This window comes from Xiphophorus couchianus, chromosome 11, assembly GCF_001444195.1.
Source record: "Xiphophorus couchianus chromosome 11, X_couchianus-1.0, whole genome shotgun sequence".
Taxonomy (NCBI): domain Eukaryota; kingdom Metazoa; phylum Chordata; class Actinopteri; order Cyprinodontiformes; family Poeciliidae; genus Xiphophorus; species Xiphophorus couchianus.
The window spans coordinates 3,396,907-3,418,530 of NC_040238.1; the positions used below are offsets into that span (position 1 = coordinate 3,396,907).

General features: G+C 36.3%; 3 protein-coding genes across 7 annotated transcripts; all 3 read right to left on the minus strand.

Moving 5' to 3' along the window:
- Nucleotides 1–721: 721 nt before the first annotated feature.
- Nucleotides 722–8,751, minus strand: ndfip1l (Nedd4 family interacting protein 1, like). 4 transcript variants are annotated; one of them, XM_028031217.1, is made up of 8 exons: nucleotides 8,553–8,751; nucleotides 6,270–6,357; nucleotides 5,791–5,909; nucleotides 4,405–4,464; nucleotides 3,150–3,237; nucleotides 2,914–3,038; nucleotides 2,558–2,624; nucleotides 722–1,572 (listed from the first exon to the last, which is right to left on the minus strand). In XM_028031217.1, the coding sequence occupies exons 1-8, from the start codon at nucleotides 8,580–8,582 to the stop codon at nucleotides 1,469–1,471; spliced, it is 681 nt and encodes a 226-aa protein (XP_027887018.1). In that variant the 5' UTR covers nucleotides 8,583–8,751; the 3' UTR covers nucleotides 722–1,468. The 4 variants fall into 4 exon arrangements, with proteins under 4 accessions (XP_027887018.1, XP_027887017.1, XP_027887021.1 ...); XM_028031216.1 differs by having other exon boundaries at nucleotides 5,779–5,909; XM_028031220.1 differs by lacking the exon at nucleotides 4,405–4,464 and having other exon boundaries at nucleotides 8,553–8,749.
- An 831-nt stretch (nucleotides 8,752–9,582) lies between these two features.
- On the minus strand, nucleotides 9,583–13,803 carry endou2 (endonuclease, polyU-specific 2). The gene is made up of 7 exons (XM_028031221.1): nucleotides 13,655–13,803; nucleotides 12,298–12,517; nucleotides 11,982–12,087; nucleotides 11,116–11,237; nucleotides 10,492–10,604; nucleotides 10,050–10,203; nucleotides 9,583–9,941 (listed from the first exon to the last, which is right to left on the minus strand). Exons 2-7 carry the CDS (start codon nucleotides 12,400–12,402, stop codon nucleotides 9,687–9,689), a joined length of 855 nt encoding a protein of 284 aa, XP_027887022.1. The 5' UTR covers nucleotides 12,403–12,517; nucleotides 13,655–13,803; the 3' UTR covers nucleotides 9,583–9,686.
- A 1,122-nt stretch (nucleotides 13,804–14,925) lies between these two features.
- On the minus strand, nucleotides 14,926–20,671 carry rnf14 (ring finger protein 14). 2 transcript variants are annotated; one of them, XM_028031215.1, is made up of 9 exons: nucleotides 20,551–20,671; nucleotides 19,812–19,970; nucleotides 19,599–19,729; nucleotides 19,246–19,435; nucleotides 17,827–18,212; nucleotides 17,524–17,752; nucleotides 17,152–17,324; nucleotides 16,906–17,036; nucleotides 16,090–16,147 (listed from the first exon to the last, which is right to left on the minus strand). In XM_028031215.1, the coding sequence occupies exons 2-9, from the start codon at nucleotides 19,960–19,962 to the stop codon at nucleotides 16,090–16,092; spliced, it is 1,449 nt and encodes a 482-aa protein (XP_027887016.1). In that variant the 5' UTR covers nucleotides 19,963–19,970; nucleotides 20,551–20,671. The 2 variants fall into 2 exon arrangements, with proteins under 2 accessions (XP_027887015.1, XP_027887016.1); XM_028031214.1 differs by lacking the exon at nucleotides 20,551–20,671 and having other exon boundaries at nucleotides 14,926–16,147; nucleotides 19,812–19,962.
- Between the last annotated feature and the right edge of the window lie 953 nt (nucleotides 20,672–21,624).

Genomic DNA, 21,624 nt, shown 5'->3' on the forward strand with positions numbered 1-21,624 from the left:
TAAATTTAGCACAAGTACATCTCACAAGAGACAGTTGGATTTAAACCTTTTCTTAAAAGTCTGATTAAGTCAAATGTATTACATATTTTTATGAAGAAATTTCACACTTTTCTAAAGTTCCTAGTCTTTTATCCTTTAATTATACATAAAACACAAAAATTCACAATCATTTTGTAGTAGATAATTTCTGCAGACATGAGTGAAGATGGATGAAATGGCCTCAGATAGGATTAAGGATGATGAAAAGATGTAAGAAAGGAGGAAGACATGAAGGATAAAGGCTGGACACAAGGAAGGAACATACTGTAGGGAAAATAAAGGGCATGAGGGAGGAAAAAAATGACAGGTATGAAAAGAATAATATGCAAAATATAATACAGAAAATGAAAAAATAAAAAGTATTTTCATATAGAGAACAGGAAAAAACGGAAACTGAAAATACAAATCCTGTAAAGTCATCCATGGTGATTCTGATAAAAACCCAAAAAGGCCCTTGTACTATTTTTAAAAATTGTCTACCAGTAATAGACCCGACGCCGTTAAGATCTGAACTTTTGTATTAAGCTTTACAAATAAAAAATAAAACCTGTAAGAAAAAACAACACCAAAGAAAATCAAGAAAGGATTAGCGAGTTATTTCTGCCTTCAATAACCAGCAGAACTGCAGTGCTTTTAGGCAATTATATTGATCACTTTCTTTTCATAAACTTACTCAGAAAAATCTAATTGGTTGGAGTAATTTATTAGTTTGAAATGTAACATTGCACATCCACATCCAGAGAACAGTTATAATCGTATCCAAAAAGCTTTTTCTGTGATCAACATTTCAGCAGGTAATAAAATAAGAAAACAAATACACCGACAATTTGTGAATGCATGAAAAATAAATCTTTATGGTAAAATGTTACAGCTGACCCTCTTTGGTCCTCTTAGCAGCTGAACCCAAAAAAAAGACTTTAAAATATTCCCTTTATATCTACTGCATTGTTTATCATTTCATTAGCAACAAACAGCACTGATTGGAGAATTTAAAAGCATATTAAGCTGAAGTAAATCATCTCATTTTGCATGAATCAATCCATAACCTGCAAATCACCCACAGAGACCTGGGTTGTTGTTCAGTCTCTTCTGCACTAAAGGGCAGTAACTTGAGGGAAAATAACACATACAATAGTGCCCCCTGGTGGCAAAAGAGATAACTTCTGCAACAAAACTGAGTAAGGCATTCATTTGGAAATTTCATAATTATAGACAGCACTTCACAGTTCACCATCAAAAGCTGAAGTGCCATAGAGAGTTCTCTGTATTTACTGTTTAACGCCAAAAAAAGAAGGGGAGAGGGGTGACTAAAGACAATCTGTTCAATTTGTTTCAATGAGAGAAAATACACTCCTCCTTACCCTTTCTGACGGTTTGTGTCATGGTAGAAACAAACATGAAACATAAGAAATACTGATTCTTTGTGGGCTTAGTAGATGAACAGGACTCGGGTGCGGGGCAAAGTGGAGAAAGTGTCGGCCATCTTGCGGATTCTGGCATAATTGATGAATCCGCGGAAGAAGAGCAAGAAGCCTGAAGAGAACATAAAGAAGGGGAACCATAAAACTAAAGAACCGTCTTTCTTAAAATAATGATCGAAATCCATGACTGAAAAACAGAAACACTTTCTAAATGTTGTTAGAATTACTATCCAGTTCCTGGCTTCACCAGTAAAGCTGTATACAATTTTTTATTCAGCTTTACCGGCAGACATCTTGCTCATCTCGTTGAAATACCCGCACATTTTATATCAAAATTCGGTGGACTCAGTTGTCTTTTAAAAAAAGGTTATGATCAATCAAGCTGCCAAATCCAGAGTCACCTGTTGATCTTTAGAATCTATGGATTTTTGGCCAAACATTAAGTTAAGAAATGGTTATAAAAAGGTAAAATTTCTAGTATTTTTCCAATATTTTTATGTTTTTTCATGCTATATCTACATCACATTTGCACAAGACAGTAATGATACAATAATCAGAATAATCTGATTATTCTGTCTTCTTTTTGTTTTGTTGTTTCATTTTGTCATCACCTGCAAACTACATATTCTTTTTTGTATTTTAAATACATTTATATAAATTGGTTTTATTGTCTTGTAAAGGTTTGGCACCTTTGTTCTAAAATCTAAAATAAGACATTTCTATTTCTTTAATTTAACAACAAAAACAAATACTTTACACAGTATATCAAATATAAAACTTGATAAGATTTCATTCATTTATTCATCAAAGACACAGCTTTTAGAAAAAACTGTACATAAAAGTACTGTATGCAGTTGATTCATAGAAGTGAATCAAAACTTAATACTACAGAATGTCAAGATTATTAATACAAAAGCTATGTTTTAAATAACCTTGAGATTTTCAAAGTGCATAAACAACACTTTTCCCAGGATTCAGTGCCATTTACACAACCAGTGATTTCACAACACTTCTGTGATAAACCTCATAACGGCCAAAATGCGTCACAATCAGGAGTAAATGAATGATTCATCTAAGTGCAGAGGCTTGCTACTTACCCAATACCAGAAACACCCACCACAGCCAGTACTGTCCATCAAAGTAACCCGGGAAGTATGTGGAGAACTAAAAACCCAAGACACAGTCACAAATAACCAGTTAGAACAAATATGGCTTGCGATGGTTTCACTTAAATGAGTTCCGACCTTTAAAAGGCGAACAAAGAAAGGAGTACGGTCTTCAAGAGGTCTTTAAGGAAATAGTTCAGCGCAAACAAGCTAACCACTACAGAGAAAGTATTTTAAATACCACTATGGTGTTTGAGGTTTTTTTGATTTCTTTGTGTGTAAATAAAGGCCACAGTTTATTGCATTGTGTGTATGTGCAGCGAGATGTTGGGTTTTGTTTTCCGTACCCTGACGATGAGAATCCATTTGATGAGGGAGAGTCCGAAGCCAGAGATGGCCCCATAGCGTCCGGCCGCCGAAGTGGTCAGACAAAAAGACAAGAAGAAGCCGATCCAGTTGAACAGGAAGGCCACTGAAAAGGGACGGGTGGGAGATCAAAATGAAAAGATTTAAGCTTGTAGTCACAAATACAAATAATCTAAATACTTTTAGATTATTCTGGGCAAAGCAATGAGTAACTAACTGAAGAAAGTGAGCATGAAGATGCCATCATTTCCTATTCTCAGTTGATCAGCATCATCAAAATCATCTCTGGTGACGAAATCTTCATCCTGCAACACAATAGATCACAAAAAACTTTAAAAGCTGAAAATACGTCCTAGCAAAGCTGGACCTCAGCAGAGCTTCCCTACAGAGCCTTGTAAAGTGTTCACATCTCCTGAACTGTTCGACATTTTGTCATGCATAAAGATGATTTTTTGAGTTTTAATTACATGTTATGACACAGACCGACAAAGGAGTTGATAAATGTGAAGTGAAAGGAGATTTTGAAAAAATAATAAAATAAAATTAATTTTTGGATCTTTATGCAAAATGCTGAGGAGGAAAATCAACAGTACAAATCACTAAAGCAGAGGTCTGCAGCCTTTATAAATTAGAGTCATTTTGCTCTCAGTACACTCAAATAAGACTTGTCTAGAGCTGCAAATGTCACATGACTTTATATTTTAAAAAAAACACACGTTTTAGGCAAATTTCTACTGTAGGACATGACTTCTCATTTTTCAAGAAGCAGCATTCATTAGCAATTTAAAATAAAGATAAACATAAAAGAGGACAAATCTTTTTATAAACTTAGATTCCAACTGAATTCTACAATGAAAAGATAGTAGATCTAAAAACATATTTCTGGTACATTTGTGGAAATTCAATGCAAATATTACAAGAAAAATTTGAAAAACGATCAAAAACTTAGATTTGTTACTATATCTGTTTTTAATAACATAAACTGGTTCTTTTTCATTTTTAGCCAAAGTTATGATTCGTGGCACTAAATATGAGGTAATCCTGGAAGAAAACCTTTTGGAGGCAGCAAATCATTTGAGATCAGTGACTAAATGTCAAAATGTTTAGAAGGTATGAATACTTTAAAAAGCTACTGTACTTTGAGTAAATTGTTTAAGTCCAGCCGTGACGCTGAATTTGAGACATCTTCTACCTGCATATTGTGAAAACATGGAGTAATCTAAGAAACTATTGGGAGACAAATGGAGACATCACAACACACTAAACCTAAATCAACATGGTCACTATGACTACAACCTTTAACTCCACAGATCCTATTGGTCTTCTATGAAAATAGAAATAACTAACACTTTACAAAACACACGGGAAAGGGGGTGTACTGAAAACATAACACAATGTTGGGACATTTCTGTTTTCACAACACAAACTAGGACTAAATAAGCTTCCTTTCATCACACACTACTCCAGATTACCTCCAGTGAACTGTGAATAATATCATCAAAAGTCTCCAGGCGTTCTCTGTGATGAGGTTGCTGCTGAGCGAAAAGCAATGTGTGGTAGAGAAACACAATGACAATAACCAATCAAAGAAAATTACAAGTTAAAAGAGGCTATCTTATACAAAATGAAATCTCTCTGGATCAAACCATCATGTTGGTTTTTGAGCATGCCTCATTAGTGTACAAAAGAAATCTCCAAACTCTACTGGGAATTTAACTGGAATTGTGTTTTTTAGTCAGATATGACTAAAGACTAAGTGAAAGATACCAAGATGTTTTAGATAAAAACACCAAAAAACAAACTGCTCCTCTATTGGGATTTTCAGCAGAATGACGGTCCAAAACATATGACCAAATTAATACAGAAATGGTTTAACAAGCTCAAAACCTACATTTAACAATGAGCATGTAGTTATACCCAAAGGAGCAAAAGACCATCAGAACTTTGAAAGCTCTCAAAATATTGTGCAAAGAGGAATAGTACAACATTCTCCTCTGAATACTCTGACCTTTCGAAATGTTCCAGATAAAAACTAAGTGCTGTTGTAGGATTTTTCAAAATACACAGGGCAGACGTAACAACAATTAGATTCTGGAGGCTGAGTCCTTTCTGGTTCGATATTTTTCCTCCAAAATAATTTAATATACTCAATTAAAAATGTTGAAGAGGCTTCTGTAATAAAAAATGATTATTTTAAGGTTATTTTTACTCATCTTTAGACAGGGTGACAACAATCAGTCTGGTCAGGTTTTCAGGTCAGGTCAGGTCCAGTTTCAGCTGAGTTAGTTGGTTCTTTTAAATATTTTGAGGTCAAAAAACTTGAAGACTGTTTTCTTCAGTATAAGAAAGCTTTGTGTTGGCTTTGTGTTTTGCTGCTGTGCCATTAGACAAATAAAGTCAGACACTTTTCTGAGCTGAAAATACATAATTATGATTATATTTTAGTTACTTAGTTATATTTTACAAATGATGCTTCTTATCCCATCATCACTTTATAAATAATACTGTTTTATAAACTTACTTGTGGAGAAATAATGTTTACATATTAGTTCTAAGCACTAAAGCATGCATTAGTTAACCTCCTCTTTCCAAAGGCATCACTGTATTTCCTTTCATGTGAGTGTAGAGCAGTTTTCAGTCTTATGAAACTGTTTTGTTCAAACCACAGATGTAATCAGATATAAAAGGAACATAAAAGTATCTCAATCTAGGGCGCTGCACACTTCCTGCCTTGCAAGCAACTCCGGAAGTCTCTGAGAAAAAGTTCTGTCTGAGTGTATGTTAGAGAGAGACAATGTTGACAGGTAACAGGATGACACAGAGAAAAGAAAAAGTGAGCCACTCACTCTTCCAGTCACCTGGGGAGCAGAGGTCTCCACTTTAGTTCTTTCTGCTTCGTCATAGGAAGGGAGCGTCGTTGCTACGTTGTAGGATGGAGGCTTAGGGAAAACCCCGTCTTCCTTGTAGTCAAAGTAGGCTGTAGACAAAATAGCATGGTTTCATACACTGAAGAGCAGCACATTTAAAGGCAACTTTTCACATGTAACATGCATAGTAACCATTGAGGAGCTTGAAGATACTTCTATACCTCACCATAATTACACTAAAAGAGTACATATTTATGGTCTTATCATATGATAAAAGATTTTCTTTGTTTTGTTTTAGGTAATATGATGCAGAGGTTGTCACTCATGTTTCTCCGGTAAAGTTGATCTAGTAGAAGCTTGTTTCCTTAAGTTGCTCCTATTCAGACCATAGTTAATATAATTCCCCAGAATGCTTCTGATATAAATACACCTCAGCATTAGAGAATCCACCCAAAATGAGTCAGATTTACCAGGACTGTCCGCTGCGATGCTGCTGTATGGAGGAGGAGCTTCAGCTGCAACCTGGGGGCTCTCCTCGCTGTCCTCCTCGTTGGGCAGCTGGAGGACGAAGAGCTTAAATGTAAGTTTGCACACTGGATGATCCCTTCTCTTTAAAAGGGAATTTTTAAACATATTAAAAGGATGTCAAATCTGGTAGTAAATTATCATTGTCACATAAAGTCAAGTTGTGAAGTGGAACTTAAAATGAAGAGTCAACAATAAGCTTTCAAAAAAGAAGAAAGTCTCAGAAAAATAAGCATGAATGCATGTCTCATTTCTTTTTTTCATGCTATTTCCTTCATTAAAAGCAGAAAACAAACATTACAATTATAACAAAACCACTTAATCAGCTTCTGTCTTGTCATTCAAGGCTTAGTGAAACCTATTTCTCTCATGTCAGCAAAAACAACAGCATAAAACCAAGCAGATATGATCACCCAACATTGCTTTCAGGCTTTTTTATAGAGCAACAAAGACAGGAAAAACATTTTATCAAATTTTATCAATGCTGAGGATGAGCAATGAAAAATGAACCCAGTTACAGCAGCAGGAAGGTGGAGTCACACAGAAAGTTCAGGTTTGTTTTAGTGAAACCACTTTTAATGTTTCACCATAAATAACCACGATAGCAAGTCTCTCCATGCAGGCTGTATAGACATGAACTCATGCTGGAAGTTTAAACCCATAATAACGATGAGGACAAATAAATGAAATACATCGTTATTGAGAATCAGTTCCACTGCATCTCCTGTTTATCTACATCAGAATCAGAATGATTTTATTGTTGTTGTACCAAAGCACAACAAAATTCATTCCATCCAAAGAAGACAATAAACGGACAAAAACAAGGAAGACGGGGTGACTGAGGCTGAAACTGTTGTAGGCGTTGCCCTTTATTTTTAGAGAAAGACGAAATGATAACATCAGGAAGGACGAGGGGCAAAAAGTCATATCAGAAAAACCTCTGCACATATAATAACATTCAGAGACAGGACATATAGCAACATTATGCGTGCCAGTGAAGGTAAAAAGTGGGTAGGAAGGGAACTTTCACCAAGAGCTAGAGAAGAAAATATACATAATGTACATGAATCACATATAAATAGAAAGGTAAAATATATACTTTGAAATATACTTTTCTCTGGTTGTATGAAGCACAGAGGAACACCACATTAACCTGCACAGTTTTCTTAGAAACGATTACCACAGCTTGTCCTTGATGATTAAAAATCAATCTGGAAGTTTAACAATATTTACAATCACCAAAAAAAAATCACAATAGACAATCATGACTCAGAAACTATAAAAGGGCCACCTGTCACTCTCATAAATAATGTGGGTAAATTACTAGTAAAACATCTGCAGGCTAAGTGACCAAGGAATCAGTTAAATATCAATTATATCTAAAGGTGTCATTTAAAAAGTAAAACTGCATATTTGTAGGATAATGTCTGCAATTTCTGATTATGTATGTATAAAAAAAGTAAGAAACATATAAAAGTAACAAACGTTACATTGCAAATAATTTGTAATAATAAATATGCTTTATGTTTTAGCAGCAATATTATTATTTTAAACAGTTTTTCTGTCTAAAATAACAAGATTCCTGATTATGTCTTATATTTCAGTATTTTTTTTTTTTTGCTGCTTAAATAGCTTGTTATCATAAAACCAGGCAATGTTTACTCAAGTTTATCATTCCTGGAGGATTTCATGCCAGTCCAAATCTGTTTTTCAAATGAATTAACTATTCATAAACAAAAACCACCTCCCAATAGGAATGTTTGAAATTACGTTTCAAAGTACCCACAGTCTTTGTAGAAAAATCTAGTCCAGGTTTTACTTGTTTAAAAACAGAACTTTGAAAATCCTATGATGTAAGTTGATGTTGAAGCCAATTTTGAATTAAGTCGTATTGTTCTTTCTAATGTTAAGACTTCAGGCCATATGAATGTGTTTTTATTTTCCGGTTAGAGTAAGACAGAGCTCTTTAGTTATTAGCCGAATCTGATTTTTGGGTGGGCGTTTTAGCTTGTGTGCTTACATTCGCTTCGTTTTAACGGGTTTCTATCATCTAAAAGGATATACTTCACAAAAAAATCTCATAAGATCTTTCACTCTGGCTGATATTCATCTTCCTAACACAAAACACGGTCGTATTAAAGAAAACGACGTAAAACAAACACCAATACTTGGGTGGCTAACAGTGAGCAGCTAACGCCAATTTGAGACGAAGCCGTGTTTTCACCAACCTGCTGATACCTGGCGCTCGACTCCGCCATTCCGCTCCAAACGGTAGTTAGTCCAGCAGATAATACACCACGAATACGCCTAATCGAAACAAAATTATATAACTGTGTAAACTAAAACATGCGACAGTCAAAATGGAAAACTGCTTCTCTTCTATGAAAGGAAACTGATAACGTTGTGAAGGTAAAACACAGCAGAACACGCGTTACTTCCGGTTGATTTTGACGACTAATGAGCAGTGCTGCCTAAAATATATCTGTTTGTATATTTTCGACATGTTTTTAGCTTAATTTAATCCATATTCTCTTCTTAACATACATTTTGTTCCATTTTCGACTTCCAATAAATGTATATGTGTTTCAACTTTGAAAAGTGATCACGTCAGCTTCCGTTTCTTCCCTAACTTAACAAACTGTCGTCAAATCATTGACGTCATTCGCCAAAACAAATTCTCTACCGCCCTCTTTTGATGTAAAATGGAGAAAATATTTTCAGCTGCTACAATTTTGAAACTTTTTGTAAGATTATACTGGCACTGACCAAAGAAAGTAGAAAAAACCAATAATAAAAAATAATTTAAAAAAATATGCAAAGGAAGTTTATTTGTATACCAAATTTCAGCAACAAATAAATTTAACTTGTCAATTTAGGCGGATTTTTAAACTTATGTAACCATTATTTTAAAGAAAGTCCCTTGAGACAAAATCTCCTTTTTGAGGGAGACTTAGATGTGGATCAGGTCTTTGTAGATTAGACAGTTTTGCAATCCTTTTATAATTATCAGATTTATTGTATCTGATTAAAGAGATAATATTATAAATATAATAAAGACTAAATATTTGCCTCACTTTGCTGTTTTTATTGCCTTATTTTCTTTTAACTTGTCAACCATAAAATCAAAACATACACTAATATTTATGGTTATAGCTTAAAAATATAGAAAAGGAGAAGTTGAAAGGATATGAATACTTTTGCAGGCCTGTAAACATTGGGACAGAAAGAAAAAAACAAATGTGGATGGGTCTTGAAACTTTTATTGTATCTTTGTGTAAAAGAGAAAGACAACAACAGTACCTGACACTTGGTAAGCGCGAGTGTTGGAGTGGTTATATCTCGGAGTGCTTTCCAGTCAAGTCTTATTGAGGATTCCTGTATCTAAGTAGCACAGGGAAGGTGGTGCCTATGTGCTTTTGGTTGTAATGGTGACAGACAATCTCTACGTCATAGAAACTGAACTGCACTTTGACGCGCTCATTTGGTGAAGTGAGGAAACTGAGAGTGTAGAGGGCAAACTCAAACTCAGGACTGACGCCGATGAAGATGCTGCCTTTGGGCTTTATGCCGTTCTTCCAGCTGAACTGTAATGCCAGGATGTGTTTGTTCTCGTCAGGCTACGTTGAAGATTAAAAAAGGGGAACAGGTGGGATTAAGCAAGTTATGTGTACAAATCCATATAGATAGGAGTCAAATTATCACCAATACAGAAGGGGATGTTATACCTGAGGAGAATTTGCTGTGACACTGTAGCCTTTGTAATCAATGTGACCCAGCTTTTCTTGTATGTACAGCTGGATCCAGTTGTGAAAACCAATGACAGTCCGCCCTCCTCTTGTCTCCCCAACAAACACATGTTCAAATCCTGAAGAGTCTGGCCTGTGGGCAGAAACAAAAACATAAGACCAGTAACACGTTTGCCTTCATGTTATTATAATGATTACTTTTTTTGTTAAACAGCAAAGAAAAAAAACTAAACACCATATGGAATCACCTAAATTATTTTTAAGCTGTAGCTAAAACGCCTGTGGAACCACTGCTTATGAACATGATGGGCTATATTTGTATTTTATGGTAGCATCAACGTTTCTGAGGCGTATTCTCTGAGTGAAGTGGTAGCCATCATGTATGGAGTTATATTTAGATGCTGTGGCAGTTACCACCCACCTGCTGGATCCTCTTCTTGCATAGAGTTCAAACCAGATTCTGTAGAGCTGCTCCTTGAATTCTGTGTCATCTTGAGGAGAGAGCTGCTTCTCCACCAGGTGTTTATGAGCTATCTAAAAGCATTACGCACAAGTTTATTTTCAGTGTTCTGTCATATTTCATTCACATGGAACCATACTGATTGATGAAAATTATATTAATTGATTTAAAGAACTTATCAAGCAAAAACTTGATAAAAAAATTGCTTTGTCAGTTTACATTTAAAGCTGCAGTAGGTAATTTCTATTAAAAAAAATATTTAAAAAAACAAGCTCCTCTGCCTTCTCCCAGTGCTCCCAGTAACAACTGGAGTTATATGCCATTCAGTCAGAAACAACCAATCAAAGCCAGGAGGAGGGTCTTAGAGCTGTCAATCACTCTCATTCTCACCCTCCCCCACTTTCTCTCAGCTATGCTGAGAGCTGGTCCATCACCAAATAGCCAGTCACGATTGGCCAGGAAGTGGAGATTATCTGTCTCATACTATACTGTCACGACATAATCATAATTTTAATAAATATGTAAAAAGCCTATTTTTTTTATAAAAGTTACATACTGCAGCTGTAGTAGGTCCATTTCCAGTACCTTCATAGCGGGAGTCTGAATGATGGCATCCAGGAACCTGTGGTTCTCGGCCACTTCCTCAGGAGTTACAATCTCTGGCTCACCGGTGTCACTTTCATAGTTATCCAAAAGAGAGATAAAGGCTGCAGAATCAAATAAAGTTTTTTTCCCATTATTTTTAGGTCCACATGTGCTACAGGAAATTATGTAATGTTTAAAGCTGTCCAGTCCCAGAAACACGAAGATTATACAGAACAAGTCAGCCAAGCAGAAATCCTCTGAGCAATCCTTTGAGTGCTGAATAGTTTCAGAAAATAAAATAAGCAAGAAAAATAAATTGGCCTTTTTCTGACTCTATTTCGCTCTGGAAATACCTCTCTCTTCTTAAATAAAAATGTTATCAGATATGAAAGAAGATAAGCATTTTTCTGCAGACCTATGCATGCTGTGTGATTATGCAGTAACTGTGGTGTAGTTTCCCTTTAAGAGGAGGCGATTGTTGCAAACCTGCCACCAGGAATGCATGACATGATTGCAGCAATTGAGATGTCTGTTAATTGGACTGTTGTTTAAGCGGTGGAAATGTTTATATTAAAGTTTTTTTTACAACCTCAAAGGTTCATGTATTTTACCAGGATGTTGTGTGGAAGACCAGCAGATTACAACATATTTGTGAAGATGAATTATGAATAGTTTTTATGACTATCTGGAGAGTTTAGAGTATTTAACCTATTTTATTCTATACCCATAGATAAAACCCAGTGAAACTTTAAAAAAACACCTAATTAAAAAGGGTCCTCCTGTATGTAATTACAAGGCATATGTGAAAGAGCTGCCATACGTTTTGATAACAGAAAGCTTGAAGCAGTAAAAACTTGAGCACTGACCTAAAAATGTCTCCTTTTTGAAAATATTCTCATCAACAAATGTAAACAAAGGAAGTCCTGCCCTGTCATTGCTCTCATTGTCACCCATGCTGTCTCCAGCTTTGCCCTGCAGCAGAGAGAAATTATCAAATGGTCACACTTTATGTTTCACTTCAAAAACCTATGAAGATCCTTAACTACTGCTTTTAACCAATGTTCATTGTTAATGTACATTTTAAACTGAGAGTATTTCAGTTTAGAAAATACAATGTGAGAATGGTACAAGTGCATATATAACTGTTTTATCTTAATCTGGATGTCCATGAGTGCAGAGCACCTGCAGAGAAATCCTGTAGTCTTTTCCAGGTTTGAGTCGGTTGACGTCATTATCCCAAATCTCCTGAACTATAGCCGACAGCTCTCTGTCACTCTCAATCATCATACGGCCACTCTTTGTGCTCCTTGTCCCACTGTTCAGTCTCAGTCTCCTTCTGATCGCAGTGGTACAGCGTTTAATGTCTCAGCCAAACTCCAGAGGTACGCAAAATCTAGATATTCTAAATTAGTAAAATAAAAAATGCATTAGTCTCAAACAGATCATGTATAATCAAAACAAGATATTTACACACACTAAATACAAAGGCAAAACCTTTTTTATCTCACTGTCAGATATTAAATCTCACTTCCCTGTTTTGGTTTAGGTCAGTTAGAATTATCAAAATCATTTATACTTGCTAAATACCAGAACAATAGAAGATATATTTTTTGAGAATTTTCAATTACTTTCTCTTTAAATGCTTATATACTCTAAAATCCCCTACATGATTTTATGTAAGTATTTTTCTGCAAACCTATGCATGCTCTGTGATGCATTGGTTTGCATCACAGAGGAAACCTTTCCCTTTCTTTGAGTGCCTCAAATCCTAATTTGACGCAGAATTGTACTGATTTATTTGCTGATATTTGCTGGAGGGATGGGTACACTTTACTAGATAAATGCCATCACGAGGAAGGACCATTATAAAGAAATACACTGCTCAAAAAAATAAAGGGAACACTTAAACAGGTGTTTAACACTTAAAGTGTTCCCTTTATTTTTTTGAGCAGTATATTTATACCTCCCACCCCCCATTCACCAGCTATATATTAGGAAGTTAAAGTTTGAGCACCAATCTCCTGAGTGAACAATGATCCAAACCAGCTTTGCTGTAAAGCTGGGTAGGAAAAACAAAAACAATGTTTTGGGGGGGGGGGCATCAGAAAGCCTTAATTTTAACTCTGAAATTATGAATTCAAAATTCAAACAATCTATTGTAAAAAGCTTGTGGAAGGATACACAAAAGGGTTGAGCCAAGAAGTCATAGATTTGAAAAGGTAAGTCATTATTTTTGGTAATCCTAATTACATTTTTTAAAAAAAATTTTTTTTAAAGAAATTGTCTTAATTTAATGTTTTACAAGCAGAAAGAAAAGGTTATGTCTCATTATTTCCTATTTTAACTAGTTTATCATAATTAATACTTCAGTATTGATGGATGGAAATCTAATCAAACATGAAAATCTACTAGGAACAAAATATATTCAAAAAGAATTTCATGTATTTTACAGGTAAAGAAAGCCCAAATCATGGCTGAATGTTGAGCTCTAAGAATTCAGCATAAGATGGCAGCGCTGTAAGCATCAAAACTCACTGACCTGCTTCTTTCAGTCCTGATCTGCTTCTCTGAACCAACAAGGAACAACTGGTAACTGATGTGTGGAAGTTTCTGTGTAGGCCTGCTGTTCCCAGTACTGGTTCTTTGAGTTTCTGACTGCAGGAGTCTTTCATGGTAAAGGCCCAGCCAGTCAATCAGTCATTCATTGACTATGTAAAAAACCACGAGGGGGGACGAGTCAGGGGATGGGGACAGGACAGGAGAGAGGGGCCGTTAAAAAAGCATTTTCTACAGTCAGCAACTCTGGCCAAAGAGATTACACAATGATGTCTCTTTTCAGGTTCAGCTAAAACTGAGGCTATTTGTTCTTTTGACGTTTCATTGTTTCCCTCTCTGCCACAGCATCACCTCTGGATTACAGGGTAAATACGGGTCATGTTTCAGGTAACAAGGTGCTGCTGGGAACTTGGGGTTAATCTAATCACTCAAAGAGGGACAAAATACCAACTATGTTACCAGAAAATGCAAACGCAAAGGCAAAAATTCCTTATTCTGCTTTGCTACTATCTCTGATAGTCATGTTCTACTATCAATCAGTCAATCATGTTTATTTATAAAGCACATTTCAGCATCAAGGTGGTTTATATATTTTATTATAAAATTTGGTTAAACAGTGCAATACAAAGCAAATAATACATCCACATTAATTAACTATATTTTGTTCTTGTGGAAAATGATATGCAAATATGTGTCATGCCATGTGGAATTAAGAAATCAGCTATTTTCTTTAAAACTGAATCTGCAGCAAATGATTATTGGACAGATGGGGTCTAGAAAAAGACATGCTGGTTTTAAATTCAGCACATTGTTGCAGTTTAACAGCCAGATGCTTGTAATACATTTTTTTCCTTACTACTTTGCTTTAAATTAATGAAAAAGCTGTGCCGAATTACTTTAACTTGAAATCTTAATGCAATCTAACTTTTTTGGGTATCTATCAACCAATTCAGAACATTTTCTGGGAAAATTGTGTATTTTAAGATGAATGCAATATCTTAAGAAGCTGAGGTAAATTAAAAACAAAACAAATCTGATGAAAATGTGCAATATCAGCCTGAATGTAAGACACTGAAGTGTTATGTAGTTAAAGTGGTGACACCTGACACGTTACGCTTAGAAAGCAAATGGTAGATTTCCAACTCTGTAATTTCTGTATATATGTGGAGGTGAACTCAAAGATCGTTAGAATGCTTTCAGAGCATTAAACAATAAGAAGAGTAACTGTGTTATGCAGAAAAGAAAAAGGTCACAAACTGTTTATTGGAATATTTATTATTTTTTAGTGCATTGAACGTCATTCTGTGTTCTTACAAGAGAAATGAACAGTGTTGATGTGAACTTGGGACAAAAATCCATCATATGCTTTTTAAGGCTAAGCATCCCAATGTGTTTCTTCTAATCTGAACCAACTTCAAACTGTCACACAAGGTGCTGAAACTGTTGTGTTGGGTTAATCTATAACAGAAATGTAAAGTAAACATTTGGTATGTCTTTCTAAGTTTTTGCCTCTTTTTCTGTATAATTATTTGGCATTATTAAATAATTTAAAAAAAACAGTAAATCTAATGTAGCCAACCACAAACTCTGCATAAAGCACCTGTTTTTTCATGAACACAAACTATAGTCATAGTTCAAGCTGCAAACCAAAGAAGCCAATGCACTGAACTTCACTACACACTCAAACTGTTCATGATTTCATTGTGCTCTGACTTTGTCATTATAGAGAGAGAAATTTCTGTTTTGGACACAATCCTCATATGACTGAAATATCATTAATATCAATCTTGAATTTGAAAAGAAAGATGCTGTGTTTTACTTTTGACATGTTGAGGCAGGCTATAAGGATAGACTCCTTCAATTTTTTAATGAAAACATTCAGTAGATTCTCCATATTTAGCTGGTTGCTATAAGGCCTATGACATAAAGAAATGATTTGCTATGAGACAAGACAGGACATAGTCTATTTGATTAATTATCTATATGACAGTACAACTTATTCCTTCCTTTGCAAATCTTTCACTGACTTGAGATTTCATGTTTATAACAGTTTCATAATCAGAACCCTTGTTAGACCATTAACCAACCACTAACCAATATAGCTTATTAGTGAAAGGTAAAGGCAAACAGAAAAGATGCTAAACTTTTCTAAAATCCCTGCAGTTGTTTGCCATCTGTTCAGCAGGCCTATATTGTTGAGACCTGTATAATTTAAACACAATGACTGTGACTATAAACACTTTACATAGCTGATTGTCTTCCTGTCCTCTCTATGGCATGACAATGTTCAAAACACTCGATGACTGTGTAAAAAGTATGTGGCTGTGGTGGCGTTTCAGTTCCAGCGTAGATGAATCCATGGCCATGTGATGAAGGATAAAGTGCATTTAGATGTAGAGCTGAGAGGCGGCGCTGGCGTCAGTCCTCCTCATCGCTCCAGAATTCATCATCATCCACATCAACACCATGGAAGAGTCTGCAGGGGCCAAGGACAAAACAGTCAGACAGCTTAAGTACTGCACAAACACACTGGCCATCGATCTCGACACACTCTAGACTTGCTCATATGCAAGTCTAGAGCTTTAACATTTTCTTATGGTACAGTGAACTTCAAAAGGTTTATGTATGACAAGTTTTAGGCAGCTCCTCTGGTCAGACATGGTTGAACTTCATTTTCACAAGAACTGGACATGGATAACATACAATAATGTTGCCACTGCAATTTTCTAAAAATCTGCTTGAGAAACTGGTTTATTATTTAAAAAGTGGCTAGATTTAAAAAAAATGCTGTAAATTGAGGAATATAAATATAATTAAATGAAATATAATCTAGTGTATAAAAGTAGTATATACTGGCATATTTAAGGCTTAAATTTTGTTTTTTCATTTCCTTTAAAAATTTTAGAACAATTTCAGTTTGTCTTGTTTTCAAACATCGCATAGGATTTAAGGAAATGTTTAAAAAAAAAAAAAGGCCTGCAGCATAATTACACTAAAATTGAGTTATTCCTCAGGAAACAAGATGAATATGTGAAAATGTACTGTTTGCTCAATGTTAAGGATTAGAAGCCAATTATGATGATGTGGGTGTTTTCTCTTTAAAATACTCTAGGTACCTTGGCAGAGACCAAGCTATTATATTACCACAACAAAAGCAGCATTTATTAGAGCCTTTTTACCCATCCATACTGAAAGTGCCTATAAATGTGGATAAACCTGATAAGAGTTTCTTACTGGTTAAAGCAGGGTGAGTGAGGGTTGTTAAAGTGGCTGTATGGGTTGACTTTGCTGAGGGCACCGAGGCACAGCCAGCAGAAGTACTGCTTACAAGATGTGCACGTCATCTTGTTACAGCCATCCACTTTCTGAAAGATACAAAGTGCCGCAACATTATGTGAACAGACATGATTTGGATGGCACCATTTTTAAAGGTTCTGATGTCTTAAAGCATTGTAACCACTAGGGGGAGGTAAAGGCCACCTGTATATTGGTTCCACAGCGGGGGCAGCATTTGCAGTTCTCCTTGAGCCAGTCTCTGCTGAAGGATTCCTCCACCGCTTTCTGGACCACCCTCTTCCCGAAGCGTTGCTCCATGAACTTCTGGCCCTCAGGCGTGGCTGACAGGTACTCATCTCTCAGGCTACGCAGATCATCTGAGGAACAAACCAGAAGCTGAGACAGTTAGAAAATACATTTTCTGATTTCCAGTGGGGGTTTATTTGCATCTGTGTACATTTTATTTCAGCTCTGGCACATCTTTTCAATGCAACTCATTTCAGTCTTTCCACAGCTCCAACCCAACTACTTGTCTCCCACTTGCCTCTTATTTGTAATGTGCTACTGTGTGGTTACCTGCTGTTATTTTACAATGAGAGACGCCGTGGTATCCCAGCTTGCACAGCGTGCAGAAAGCATACTGACAAGCCGAGCAAATGCCCATGGTTGTGTCTGGCTCCACCATAACAGCCGTCCCACACGAGTGACGTGGACAGTAGACGACGTCAGCCATGAGGTCCAAGCTTGACTGAAGGAGCAAACGGTCATACCGGGCAAACAACTCCTCGTCCACAAGCTGTTTCACCTGAATGAAAAAGCCATGATGTGAGAGAACTGATTATGTGAAATGAAAACTCACAGTTAATCTGCCGCTCTTACCTGTGATGGAGTGGCTAGTGAGGTACATTCGGGTTCAGGGCAGTTAAGGCACTGGACGTTGCCGTCCCGTATTTGAATCTGAAAGTACTCTGTCATGCACACCTTACAGTAAACATGTTGGCACCCCTTAAAGCAGAGACAACTGGCACCCAGTTTGTCTGAAAAACAGATGCCGCAGCAGAACACCTTTCCATCGAATGCCCTCTGCCGCTGCGCCTCATCAAAGTCCAGGAGCTGAGGTAAGGGGTCTGAGTGGGGGTCCATCAGAACCACGGCGCGTGGGTCCGACTGAGAGGACGGTGAAAAGTGCTGGTCAGAGTTCTCTTTCTGCACGTCTGCTTTTTTCTCCTCTGGTTTTTCAGACTGGCTCATGCACTGTGTCCCAGCTGGACAGAGAAAAAAATATGTTTTTCCAAATGCCATTAATTTATAAAAAACTTTAGCATAAACATACAGATGGCTGAGCAAGAATTTTCTAATTCAAAGGAGATAAAAACATGTTTACATCTGATATAAAGCCAAGTCACCAGTAAATCTAAGAAGATGCTTCTAATAAAGCTGAAGGTGTAATTTGCATTTGAAAAAAGTTACTAAGCCAAAGCCTACAACAGACAGAGTCATTGTGTCAGAAAAGTAACTTAAACTGATTTATTTCATCGAGTCATCTTTTACACATCATCCATAATTTTCAAACAGGTTAAGGATCTAGAGCACAAAACTAACTTTATCTATCCCAAACCAGTTTGATGTGAGTTTACTGTTGGAAAACTGACTGTGTTCAAGCTTCAACCATCTGACCCAAACTGGGAGCCTCAGGTGGTTGACACTTAAACTCATCATGCAGAGCACTCTCAATTTAAAAATAGCCACTCCAAAATGAATTTTATATTTAAAAAATGAGCTGATTCTGTCACCTAAATGTCAAATGACAAAAATTCATGGGTATAGTCTGGGAGCCTGCACCTTTTACAACCCAAAGAGCCATTTTTGTCCTCAGACCAGCTAAACAAAAGTTGTTTAGAGCCACAACTGTTTCATGACCTTTTCAGAAAAGACAACTTATTACCGTAAATAATTGATGTTATTTTTGAAAGAAAAAAAACAAACACCATTCTATTTATAAAACTTTTCCAAAAGAGGATGTATGCATTGCCTTCAATGAGATGTTATGATTTTGTGTTTTTTAAGTAAATAGTGCTCAACAAGAAAAATAGATAAACAAATATTACTAGTACTTTTGGGTCATCTGGTTGTGGAACTTATTGATTCATGAAAAAACGGCAAAAACCTGAATTTCTTATGGTATTTTACTCAAGCTTGCTGTTAAAATTACTTAGTTCTTTATCATTTTTACCCAAAGTTATATTGCAGATATGCAGACTCCCAGGAGAATCTAACGACACAGAAAAACATAAATACCTTTTGCTTCAGGGTCTGTTTTCCTCCGTTCACCACCGCCCTTAATGCTGCTCCTGTAGAGTTCAAGAGGAGACTGGATGCTCAGAAAGTTCAGAGTCTCCTCTTTCAGGAACTGGATCCACATGAAAAGGACCTCAAAACCCTGATTTTCGTCCCACAACTCATCCAAGCGCTGGCACAGAGAACTCAGCTGAAATGATCAAATATCAAATATTACGCACCATAACCTGTATTTGTAGATTTGAATAAAACTACCAGTCATATTTCTGGAATATGGGAGGAAGCCAAAGTACCCAGAGAGAACTTGTTTTTGTCATATAAAGACATATAAGAGTTGGCATGATGAGTCCTACCTGAGCTTTGGTCATCCATTTGGAGCTGAGTGAAAAAACCGGTGGAGATGTAGACGGATAGTCTGCAGGAAGCTCGAAATTGAGCACCAAGGGAGGTAAAAAGCAGACATTATATTCAGCTGTCTTGTCTCCTACAACAGAGAAAGGAGGTAATTAGCATTTCTTGTTGTTATATGAATAAACTGCACACCACACCTTTACTGACGCATGTACCTTTCACCAGCAGCTTGAAATTGGGAGGGAGCTCCAGACACAGCTGTATCTCTCCGCCCTGAGCAGACTCTGCGCGGCGGAACTCCTCTTCATCATAGATACTTGCTAAAGCAAGCAGTTCATTCTCCTGGGCTTCTTTATCCTCAGACATTTACATACCTACAAGAACAACAGTACACGATCAATAGCATTACGAGATGTAGTGGCCGTAGCAGCGCCTGTCATAACATAAACACTGTCAAAATGAACTGCACCTAATCATCTCATGAATCTGACAATAAACTGTTAATTTACCAACTGGCTTAAACGGTTAAGCATTGTGTCTTAAACTACAAACCAAAAAGAAAGTGAAAAATATTTTTAAAAATTAATAAATTACTACAGGCAACACGACTTTTCATATAACTTAGCTTTAGCAAAGCTACGTTGTTATACAAAAGTTGGAGGATGCATTTATAACACCTTAATATGTGTGCTAATAATGCAACACCGGTAAACATAAAGTGTTTTAGAAACTCTGATGACATTATTCAAGCTGTCGTTTAGTTTCCGACTTAGCTAACAAACTTGAGATAGTCACTGCATGAGGCTAGCAAGCTCTGCTAGTTAACTGCGGCTTTGTTACTGCAGCTAAGTAGCAAAGCTAGGCCCTGTGTCATAACCACTGTTATACAGATCAAAAATATTACAATTATTTCACTGAAAAGTACACTGCAATTAAAATGAAGACGTTAACTACCTTATATGTCCCAAGTGCAAGTGACTTCTGCCCCTTTGACTAGTTCTCGTCATGACGAGTCACTGTAGGTACTTACAGCGCCACCTCCAGGAGATCTCAGTTAGCGCAATATTGGCTGGACCTGTTCCTTATCAGTCCGCCGGCAAGCAATCCGGCTGACCGGCCAGGATGATGAGCGGCGAAGAACGATTTCACCGAACTCCTTTTTTTTCATAATGTATGTACATTTTAGGGGAGGATCAACATAATATAATAAATTTAACTTAGTGAAAAATATATCTACTTAAATTTACTTTGTGCATTTATAATTTTGATAAACTATTATAGCCTACGATCAACCATAAAGTTTTTCCAAATAGACAAATATTCAGACATACTTACTTTTTTACTGGGTGCACGGTTTTTTAAAAAATATATTTTTTTATACATTGTGTATAGCTTTTAATTTCTCTATATGTTAGATTGTTTTTCATTGTAAGTTTATTGCCATTTGCAATTTTGCTCTGTCTTGTTTGCTGGTTAAGTTAAGAGAGTTGACATATTTGTTACAACTGTCACTATATTGTGACAACATGGCATGAAACAAAATCTGTGAAAAAATCGAGCTCCTCTGCTAACGACAGAAATAAACAGTTCAGTCAGAAACAACCAATCACACCCAGGAAGCAAGTCTTAGTGCTGTCAGTTATGATCATGTAAGCGCTGCCCACAGCCTCCAGATTGTTCTCTACTACTCTACAGCCTCTCCCAGTCACCAGAGCATGTGGTGAATACTCAGGTTAGTTAATATGGCCACCAATCACAGCAGATAAACAGATTCCCAAGAATGGCATGTAAAAATAATTTTTTTATAAGTTACATATCCCAGTTTTAGTATTTTATTTATAACCTTTAATTCCTGCCATTGCAGTGTCTAGCACTATGTTGTGCATTTCTAGTACATTATCATGTTTACCTGGAGACTAGCTATGAGACAAGACAGGACAAATTGTTAGCGACATTTCATCCCATCTTCTTGTGCAGGATTGGAAAGGGGCTTTATTTACCAGTTTTCAGTAATGATTATAACTCAGC

Bases quoted from the DNA above. Each gene is read 5' to 3' on its own strand.
- ndfip1l (XM_028031216.1), bottom strand. From the start codon at position 8,582: ATGGCGGAGTCGAGCGCCAGGTATCAGCAG. The intron at 4,465-5,778 runs GTGAGTGGCTCA...TTCGCTCAGCAG, and splicing joins CTCCCCAGGTGACTGGAAGA to CAACCTCATCACAGAGAACG. The intron at 3,238-4,404 runs GTAATCTGGAGT...ATTGTGTTGCAG, and splicing joins TTATTCACAGTTCACTGGAG to GATGAAGATTTCGTCACCAG.
- endou2 (XM_028031221.1), bottom strand. From the start codon at position 12,402: ATGATGATTGAGAGTGACAGAGAGCTGTCGGCTATAGTTCAGGAGATT. The intron at 12,088-12,297 runs GTGCTCTGCACT...TCTCTGCTGCAG, and splicing joins ACTACAGGATTTCTCTGCAG to GGCAAAGCTGGAGACAGCAT. The intron at 10,204-10,491 runs GTGGGTGGTAAC...TTCTGCCCACAG, and splicing joins GCAAGAAGAGGATCCAGCAG to GCCAGACTCTTCAGGATTTG.
- rnf14 (XM_028031214.1), bottom strand. From the start codon at position 19,962: ATGTCTGAGGATAAAGAAGCCCAGGAGAATGAACTGCTTGCTTTAGCA. The intron at 19,730-19,811 runs GTACATGCGTCA...TCTCTGTTGTAG, and splicing joins TTTCAAGCTGCTGGTGAAAG to GAGACAAGACAGCTGAATAT. The intron at 18,213-19,245 runs GTATTTATGTTT...TTCTCTGTCCAG, and splicing joins AACAGACCCTGAAGCAAAAG to CTGGGACACAGTGCATGAGC.